Source organism: Sciurus carolinensis, chromosome 1 (genome assembly GCF_902686445.1).
Source record: "Sciurus carolinensis chromosome 1, mSciCar1.2, whole genome shotgun sequence".
In the NCBI taxonomy this organism is placed as follows: Eukaryota; Metazoa; Chordata; class Mammalia; order Rodentia; family Sciuridae; genus Sciurus; species Sciurus carolinensis.
In genome coordinates this window covers 157,154,877-157,165,299 of record NC_062213.1, presented here as the reverse complement: position 1 = coordinate 157,165,299, position 10,423 = coordinate 157,154,877, and the positions used below count along the sequence as shown (strand labels likewise).

The 10,423-nt window shown below is 36.7% G+C and overlaps 1 protein-coding gene across 10 annotated transcripts in view; it reads left to right on the top strand.

The window, feature by feature from the left end:
• The first annotated feature begins 4,952 nt into the window (after positions 1 to 4,952).
• Ube2u (ubiquitin conjugating enzyme E2 U) overlaps positions 4,953 to 10,423 on the top strand; it is a 104,843-nt gene continuing 99,372 nt past the window's right edge. For 8 of the 10 annotated variants that reach the window (XR_007105867.1, XR_007105843.1, XM_047531065.1 and 5 more), the window contains exons 1-3: positions 4,953 to 5,467; positions 7,185 to 7,266; positions 8,327 to 8,419. Coding sequence is in view for 8 of the 10 variants with exons in the window: in XM_047531065.1 (XP_047387021.1) it covers positions 5,306 to 5,467; positions 7,185 to 7,266; positions 8,327 to 8,419 (337 nt within the window). In the remaining 2 variants the exon portion in view is untranslated. The remainder of the gene's footprint in view (positions 5,468 to 7,184; positions 7,267 to 8,326; positions 8,420 to 10,423) is intronic. The other 2 variants (XM_047531307.1, XM_047531222.1) reach the window with 1 other exon arrangement.

Genomic DNA, 10,423 nt, shown 5'->3' with positions numbered 1-10,423 from the left:
GAATTCCTAACCTGTTTGTCTCCTCAGCCCTACCAGTTGCAGAATATTTTTAATTTCCTTTACCGTCCTTTTTTGTGTTCTGGGGATTTTGCTAATAATCTATGCCCTGCCTGCACCTCTGCAACCTCTCTGCTGTGGTGGCTCTTGATCTCAGCAACTCTTCTTTCATCCTTCAGTTCCATAGATGGCTTGCCCTGTCTGTTAATTTCCTCCAGATTTTAATACCCTGTGTGCCACGGAGCTAACTAAGCTCCCCTAGATCACCCACCCTGACACATCTCATTGAACCCCTTCCTCTGCTTGCTCCTAGCCTAGTTCTTTCATGGAAGGTGACTCTCCCTGACCCCAAAACTTTTTATCTTGCTAAGTTCAATTCAGTCAGCATATTTGATACTTCCTCTTAGCCAGGTGCTTGGGACTGAGAATGTAATGACAAACAAGTCACCATGCCCTTAGGAACTTGCTTTCTAAAGGGGGGGGGGGGATTCCTTAAACAGACAATTTCATATATATATATATTCATATATATATATATATATATATATGTATGTATATATGGTAATAATAAACAAAGATGAACTCAGATCAAAATCAAAACACAACCCACCCAGGTGATTCAGGAAAGTTTTGAGGAGGAATTTATGTGTTTGGGATGTATAAGAGTTGGAAATGAGATAAAGGAGAGAAAAGAAACACAGGTAGAAAAGATGGCTAGACAATCCCCAAAACCAAAGCTGAATGTTTTCTCTGATAAATGGATGCTGATACATACCCAGGGCGGGTGGGGGAGGGTAAGGGAAGAATGGAGGAGCGTTGGATTGTGTAGAGAAGGGAAATGAGGGGAGGGGAGGGGGTAGGGGAAGGAAAGATAGTGGAATGAGACAAATACACCTGATGTAGATGTTTGATTACATTAAGGGTGTGAACACCATAGAAATGAAACGTTGTACCCCATTTGTGTACAGTGACTCAAAATGCATTCTGTAAAAATAAAAAAAGAAAAGAAAAGAAGGCTAGAGCCAGGCAAGATGGTATATACAGGAAAAAGGCAAACAGCTGAATGGTGTTGGTACCTCAATTCTGAAGCAGAGTGGCCATCAATAAAGGAAGGGGTAGAGAGGAAGGGAAGGCTTGGCACTGCCATGCTAAGAAACTTGGATTTAACTCTATAGTACGCGGTTCTTTTGCTTTTTACATCACATACTATTAAAATTAGTGAATTCTATGGACCCACTTTTGTTAAAAAGAAGAAGTCCAAGGTCACACCCACATCCACACTGCACCACCCCAGAAGTTAATTTACATTCAAAATGCTGAAGATGGAGATAGATGAGGAGATGGAGGGGAACCCTTTAAATATTTTCTTTTTGTATTAGGGATGGAACCCAGGGGTGGTTAGCCACTGAACCACATCTCTAATCCTTTTTATATTTTTATTTTGAGACATGGTCTCACTAAGTTCCTTAGGGCCTTGCTAAATTTCTGAGACTGGCTTTGAGGTTGTGATGCTCCTGCCTCAGCTTCCCGGGTTACTGAAATTACAGGCATACACCACCATTACCTGGCCCCTTAAAATATTAATTTAAGCAGAGAATGATCAGATGACATAGTAGTCTAAATACATTACAATGACTAGCAAGTCTGGAGGCAAGAAGTACAGTACAAGGATGTTCTGTGCTCAGGCAAGTCATGACAAGACTGTGAACTTAGGTTTTGGTGGTAAGGCTTGAGAAGTTGTGAAGGCAGTAGGTCTTGGTGAGCGACTGAATGTGAGACATGAAGAAGAGGAGGAGTCAGATAATTTCCGGTTTTCAGCCTGGAATATTTGTGAAAAAATTGGGATAGAAGGCTAGTCGGGAGGAAGGATGATGATTTTCTTTTTAGACATTTCAGTTTGAAACACCCTTGGAACTGGGTATTTGGGTATATTAGGCTGAAGTCCCAAGGAACAATCAAAGCTGGTAATATAGGTGTGTGAGGTGGTCATATGAGAATCTACCAACTTGATTTCCATTATATTAAAGTATCACAGAAAGACCACCTCCTAAAAATTCACAACAAAGAATATTTTCTTTCACTTTATTTACTTCAACATATTTCCCTGTAGAATAAAAATCCTAAACAAAAACAAAAGATTATTATTGAGGAACATGGTGAGTATAATAATTAACAACAATGTATTTCATTCCTGAAAATGGCTAAGAGAGTAAGTTTTAAGTGTTCGCATCACAAAGAACAATAATCATATGAGGTGATACATGTGTCAGCTCCATTTAGTCATTTCAAAATGTATACATATTTCATGTGGTCATGAAAAATATAAATATCACTACTTTTTTTAAATGCAAAAGATTCTGCATTTACTCACAATATTCTATTGGAATGGAAGAAGGAATCAAATAAGTAGCATGATATTATTGTGAAAGCTAATTAAGATCTCTAAATTGGGTCCATTCCCTTCTCACTGAAGTACCCCTTTCTTCACTTTCGCTTTACATTACCACTTCTACATAAATCCAAGTACAATTCTGATTGAATGGAAAGAAGGCCAAAACAAAATTCAGTTTAAGATCCTAGATGATACTTTCATAGCAAAAAATCCATTGTATTCAGTTCTATGAGACATAGAATCAAATAATTTTATTGTGCCAAAATTTTAGTAAAATTCATATATTGCTGAAAATTTCTAAGCTATTATACCTGGATATGAAGTTGACTGTGGGAGCCTTCCAACTACCCTCCCTCCCTCAATTCATTTTTCCAAAGAAAGGCCATTTTTGTAAGTGTTTTGCATAACATTCTTCTGATCAAAAACGTCCAAAAATAAGGAAAATGTGATGTGTACATATATATACATGATGGAATATTACTCAGTTTTAAAGAAGAATGAAATTATGGCATTTGCTGGTAAATGGATGGAGTTAGAGGATATCATGCTAAGTGAAATAAGCCAAACCCCAAAAGCCAAAGGCCAAATGTTTTCTCTGCTATGCGGAAGCTAATTCACAATGCGGGGGGGCGGGGATAGCAAAGATTAGAGTTACTTTATGTTAGGTAGAGGGGAATAAAGGGAGGGGAAGGGGTGTGGGGGAAGGAATAATAGTAGAGTGAAACAGACATTATTACCTCATGTGCATGCATGACTGCATGACCAATGTGATCCTGCAGTATGTATAATCAGAAAAATGAGAGATTACACTCTATTTATGTATGATCTATCAAAATGTATAAATGCATTCTGTCATGTACAACTAATTAGAAAAAAAAAGTTCAATGAATTCACATTGCCATTAACATAAAACCTGAAGTTCTTGCCATGAACTGCCCCACCCTGTCACTTCTCTCCCACAGCCCTCCCTGGTTTACTTTTCAAGATAAACTCTTTCCTGACACAGAACTATTGCATTTTCCTCAGTTCCTCCCAGAACTCTCTGCCCTTAGTATTTCATATAACAGGCTCCTTCTCATCTTTTGTGTATGAGGTCCAAGTTCCACTTCCTATAGACCTTCCTTGACCATCATTTCTAACCTTTAACTCTACCCCATTTCCTATCGCATTACTGTTTTGTTGTCTACACAGTACTTATTATGATCTAAAATTATAATTTTCCTTTTGTATATTTGTTGTGTTTTTATATATAATCATACCTCAGTATTATAGGTGGCTCCTTTATGGATGCTCCCCCACTACAAAAATTCATGTTTTTTGGGTTGTTTTGTTCTGTTTTGTTTTTAAAATTCATGTTTGCTCAAGTCTTTACCAAAAAAAAAAAATTAGTGCAGTATTTGCATATAACCCACATGTCCTCCTGTATACTTTAAATCATCTCTAGATTACTTGTAATATCTAGTGCAATGTAAATTATATGTAAATAGTTGTTATACTGTATTGCATAGGAAATAATGGAAAATGTCTGTTCATATTTAGTACAGATGCAAGAGAGTGTTTTTTTCCAATTATTTTCTGCCAGCAATTGGTTGAATCCCAAAATACTGATCCCATAAGGACACAGAACCTGCAGATACAGGGCTGACTGTACTTGTTTATTGTACATTGAAGCAATAATGAGTGACTTCATTTGAATTGTTCCACAGCCTGTTAAATAGGTGCTTGGCAAATATATATTAAATGAATTGATTGAATTGATATCCCATTTCTATAAAATTAGTAAGTAAAAGAAGAAAGTCCTCTGAACAAAGACGCCATGTTCTGTAGTTGGCACTGAGAATGAGGAGTTCCAGTTGGTGAAGACAAAAGGCAATTGTTGAAACAATGTGATAATGCCAACAAAGAGGCAAATATAGGGGCTCGTGGGAAAAACAAGAGGCGCCTAATTTCGTCTTAGGGATGACTTTACAAAGTTGTTAAATCTGAAGGATGAGTGAAGAGGAAATGGAGCGAGGAACATGGAAAGAATGTGGTTAAGGGCCAGGTAGAAGGAACGGCAAGAGCGAATCTGCGGGAAGAGATGGGAATCCGAGGAATTTTATGCGGTTCCCTATTCCTGGAGCTCTCTCCCAGGACTCAAGAACTCAATAATGTATGCGATCCGACCGTGAGTGACACCTCGTCCTATCAGCCAAGATGTTACGAATAAACGCAAACCTGTACCTACTGGTCACTTATGGCCGGATAGTCCCTAATAATGAATCAGGAAGGATGATTTCGGAGATGCACTTTGTGGGAAGGCTGCTGCCACTTACACGCGGGGTCCTGGAAGCTCACCTTAGACCCTCTACCCCGGCGGTGTGGAGTCCCAGTGGGCGGACTGAAAGGGGGTGGTGTCGCCTTGACCGGATTTCATTGGCCTTTCAAAGTGAAACTGTGCGTCGATTGGCTGCGGAGGTATCCAGACGCCTACACCCCGTCGCTGATTGGATGAAAGGAGGCCAACCTTCCACCTCCTTTAGACTTTCGCTGTGTCCTGTTGCTGGGCAACCGATTTGCTTCCTCCGGCACGGCGGACACCTGGTCACACCTGTGAAATCGTAACTCGCTAGGACTGCTTTACGCCTACACTCCTCAGTGCCACTTCACGCGCCAACAACCCAGGGTGGTCCCAGTTGCTCATCCAAATTTGTCTTGGGAGGGTGGCTTTTGGCAGTGCAGTAACACGCCGCAGATGAGCGAGACCCCAATTTCCCGCCTGGAAGTCCTCCTTTAGCGGAATCAGAATAGAAAAAAAAAAAAAAAAAAAAAAAAAAAGTCATCGTTATATAGCAAACAAAAAAACCGTTTTTCTTGGGAGTCGTTCTGGGATTCTAGAAAGCATGTGACCTCTGAGACCTAACTAAGTGTAGATGGATGATCCATAACCTCATACAGGTGGCTCAGAGTAAACCTGAGGAGTGGGGTTCTCAGTCTACCTGTGAACAGTGGCAGATCCTCTGCTGCCTTATCATGTACCGCAGAGCTTACGTCTTGCTGGAAAGAGACCTAAAAGAGTTGAACCAGAACAATTATGTGGTAAGTACTGGGGACGTGGAGGGATTTGTTTTTCACTGGGTAATGATTTTTAAGAAGCAGTTTAATCCGTATTTATTCTATATTCATAATTTAATTAAACCTAATTTGCCACAATATTGTTATTTACCAAAACTATTTCATAATAATACTATTACTTCAAAATAATTATGGCTAACAGTATTAAGCATATTGTGCTGAGTAATTTGTTGTGAATTTAAGTCCTGAGTACTAGAATCTATCAAGTAGTAAGTAACTAGTAGATGCAGTGTTATGCTCATTAATTACAATATTATAGAATAAGCAGTATTTAATTTTACCTACCAGAAACCTAAGGCTCCAAAAGATTCAGTAGTGATTTGGCCCAATTTGACTGCAAACTCCTTACCCTTCTACTAATTACTAATTACTAATTACTGTCTAATGCATTTACCAGCACAGCACATCAATAATTTTCTCTTATAATTTTAACTCAGAGGAAGGCAATACCTTTGCCCCACTTGCCACCAATGAAATGTTGGAATGAGCATTGGCCTAATTTATGAAAAAGTAAAATGGATGAGAAAGGGAAAGAGGAGTGCTTAAGAAAAAGTCTAAAAAGAAAGCCCTTCTTAGAAAGAGGGTGCATTATGATACCAACAGTTGAACTATCATTTCCAGTTCAGTGTGATGGTCTGTTTTCACCATGCTATAAAAGTGAAAAGCCCTCACTACAGATATTAGGAACAGTCCATCAACAAACATCCCAGAGGCATAGACCTTAGATTTCATATTGTTTCTGCTCATTGTGAACTTTGTAGTTCTCTAGTGAAAAAGAATTCAATGAAGGAATATTATCTCTTCCACACAGATATTGTAGGTAAGAGAGATGCTGGGTTGGGGTTGTGGCTCAGTGGTAGAGCGCACATATGAGGCATTGGTTTCCATACTTAGCACCACATAAAAAATAAACAAATAAAATAAAAGTTAAAAAAACAAATGCAAAGCAGAAATCAGAGAGAGACAGAGAGAGAGGTGTTGTGTTGTTCATCCAGGCAAGCATCTAACATACTTAATAACTGTGTGTTTGTTCAGATATATTTATTGAATTGTTTAAGTGTACTCAACATAATTGGTAGGGTTTTTTTTATGTTTTTAGTTGTTGAAGGACCTTTATTTTTATTTATTTAAATGTGGTGCTGAGAATTGAACCCAGTGCCTCACACATGGTAGGCAAGCGCTCTACCACTAAGCCACAACCCCAGTCCAACTGATAAATTTTCTATTAAACACATTCTCTCTCCATTGGAGCAATACTTCAAGTATAGGAAAAATTGTTTTTATATACAAGTGTAATTTTGAATTTTTTCTTAAAACATTCCTACTTCATGCCTTCCATATAGCATCCACATACCATTAAAAGGCTTTGAAGAAACATGGGTTTTCCAACTAGTTCCTTCTTTGGTAATTTGAATCTTGAATTGGCTATTGACACAGACACTGTGTAAGCATGAACACCAATCTTGATCTTCTGGTTCCCCTTGTGATTTTTAATTTTATTATTGCATGTGTTCCCTGGAATCTACCTTAACTTTGAATACAATAAGGTATTCAGATCAAACAATAAATAAACTTATCAAGAAAAACTTCTAGAGTTTTTGGAGTTCAATGTAACCTGGTATCTGATTTTCAAAACTGCAATTAATAATCTTTTGTCTGCTTTTATCTTGTTTTTTAAAAGGGTATTACTGCTTTTCCTGTAAGTGATGATATGCTGAAATGGCAAGCTGAAATTGAAGGTCTACAGAATTCGAATTGGCATGGTTTGTGTTTTCAAAATCAATCTGCTTTTTAAAAAAATTATACCATTAATAACCTGTATCCTTTATATATATATATATATATATATAGTTATGTTGCATTATGATTTTCTGAAATTCTTTATATGTTTGAATCACATCAATTCTCTAGAAATCTAAAGTGTTCACATGTAGATGTTTTTACTATTTTCAACACAAATTGAAATTCTAGATTTTTTTTCCTTTAGGCCAGATCTTTTTTTTTTTCTTTTTTTTTTTTCCTTTGGTGCTGAGCATTGAGCCCAGAGCCTTATGCATGCTAGGCAAGTATTCACACCCTCATCCCAATATTATCACATTTTAAAGAAGCAAACACAATAAAGCATATTGATTAAGAATATCTTCCAGTGGTCTTTCTGGAGATCAGAAAATATCTATTAAAATCCAATTGACTTTCAAAATCCCAGTTACTTCTGGTTTTCCCCTCTGTGATTGCCCCCCAAATTTCCATAAATCAAATTCTTAAGAAGACTGGGTCACTGTAAACTTCAATGACCATGTGTTCTTTCAGTCATGGGTTAGCAAGGCATATTCCTTGAGTGAGGCAGGGGAGATATGCTGATAATTGCAGCAAAATATAATTTGTGCTACTAAGAATTTGAACAGAATGCCTAAGAGTGAGTGATTAATGAATTATGCCTGGGAGAATCAGGAATGTCTTTCCAAGAAAGTGACATTTGAGTTGAATCCTGAAGAACATTTAAGAGTTTGTCAGGTTCAGAAGAGGGAAAGAAAAATTCAGGCAAACAGCACAGCAAAGCTGCAACTGAAGGCAAGAAAGGGTGCAGCAGGTTCTGGTGACTTCAGTGTTAGTGGAACAGGCAGTGGATGCAAAAGTGATGGGAAAGAGGCTTCGAACTCGCAGGAAAAAGTAGTGAAGAATCTGTTATAATATCCAGGGAGGTCTATGCACTGCGAAGCTATTGACTTAAGCAAACCTTTGGGCAGACTCCAGTGTTAATCCGGTTAGAGTTCATTGGTACCACATGGCACTTTAATAAAACTGTTTATTTCTACATCATAGGATTAGTTTTCCAACTGACAATAGACTTTACATTGGAGTACAACCTTGCCCCTCCAGTTGTGAAATTTATAACAATTCCTTTTCATCCAAATGGTAAGGACTAAAATTATTATTATTTTTTTTTATCATCCGGGGCTCTACCTCTGTAATCCTTATTCTTTATTAGTGTTTAAGAATCATGTTTCTTTTTAACAACTCGAATATGTTTATGTAACTAATAGGTTGTTGAGGAAACTGTGAAACTGCAGGAAAAAATTATGATCACCTTGAATCCTAATGCAAAAGATATTACTTTAACATATTGCCAAATTTATTTTCTTTATTTATGTACATATATTTTTTCTACATGATTGAGTATTATATATAGTTTTGAATCGATGGATGTTAAATCTGTGGATGCAGAGGACCTACTGCAACTTAAATGCCCCTTAATACAGGAATTCTTAAGTGAAATATCCCATGTGATATATTTTACCTCTAAACAAAACAAAAAAGATCTATAAAAGCTAGACTTTGGTTCCTTGTTATATCCCTAGAATCTTCATTGTTTGGCATATAGGTGCTCAAATATTTTTTGATAAATATTTATGTCCTCAAATATATTAACAATTCACTGTTAAATGAAAAACATGTTGAACAACAAAATATAAAATATAATTATAATTAATAAATATATACCTGTGTGCATATATGTATATGTGTTTGTATGTTTGTATGGACCAACTAGTAATAACTGAAGAGTGGAATTGGTAGACAGGGGAACATTGGTATTTTACTTTATATTCTCTTTTGTACTCTTCCCCCCAAGTACATTATTATTTTTGTAATTAAAACCCATTTTTGAAATTCATAATATAAAATTGTGCCATTTTTTGTTTAATGCTTAGGACATTGATGGGTTAAATTTAATGGGGATGTATTCTCATCCCCTTGTCCCCATCCCTTCCATTTCCATAGAGCAGAGGGAATTTCTGTTTCTAGGAGGGAAAAATATGGGAATGCCTGTGTTTGCTTTTTTTCTCCCCTACTCCTCCCCAGAGAAGTCACTTACCTGCCTGGAGAGGTAAGGGAAGGAATTGATCACTTGTGGCCTGACCCTTTCTCAGCACTCTTTCTTTCCAGACATCCTGACCTTAGAATGGGTGTAGTCTATTTCTCCAAGCAGGAAACAAACTGTCCTCTAGTTTGGGGGGTAAATTCAAATCAGGGAGCCTTTTGTGGAGCCTGATTAAGCCATTGATCAAGTGCATCCTCCATTTCAGTCTTACATGTAGCAAAGCTGATGTTAACTTCCATCTTTTAACACCTTAGTCTATTTCATAATTTTATGTGAACTTAAGAGGAGAGGAAGGTTATTTATTAGACCCCCAGTCCAATACTATGTATGGTTTTAAATTTTTATATATATAAATGAAAGTTGCTTTTTTCAATGGTATTTGTACTCCCACCAGGAAGGGTATATAAAGTTCTGTTTAGCACCTCCAATTCTGGGTGTGGAAACTTTGGAGAAATTTTTTGCCTAATTGATAAGAGTCTTGCTATTATTTTTAAAACTATTATGATTTTCTTTGCAGGCTGGGGATCAAGCCCAATGTTTCACACATGCTAGAATTGCTATTATTCTAATAAACACTTTTTTGAATACTTGTGAAGTAAACATTTTTTTTTTTACTTTGGTGATTATATTTCTAATTTTATGACTTATCTGACATAATTTACAATGTTATAATTATATCCTAGATGTTGCTACTATCCCTTATTTGTTGCTAATTTTAATCTTGCTTATGCTGTTTTCTTTCTACATCTGGGATTAAAATTTTTATGTAGTCAGATCTATTAGTTTTATTCTTTAAGCTTAATGAGCTTTTCCCAAAACAAAATCAAGTAATTATTTATATTTTCTTCTAGTTATTCTATAGTTTTATTTTTCATATTTAGCTCTATTCTTTTTTTTTTTTCCTTCAAACACTGAATTGGTTAATTAGCCGTGATAGAACATAAGCCAGCTTTTGGTAACTTTCCAATCTAATATAACAGACTGGAGGGAAGTTCCATCCCATCCGCAACATGTGGATTCCATTTCTGGTCTACGCATTT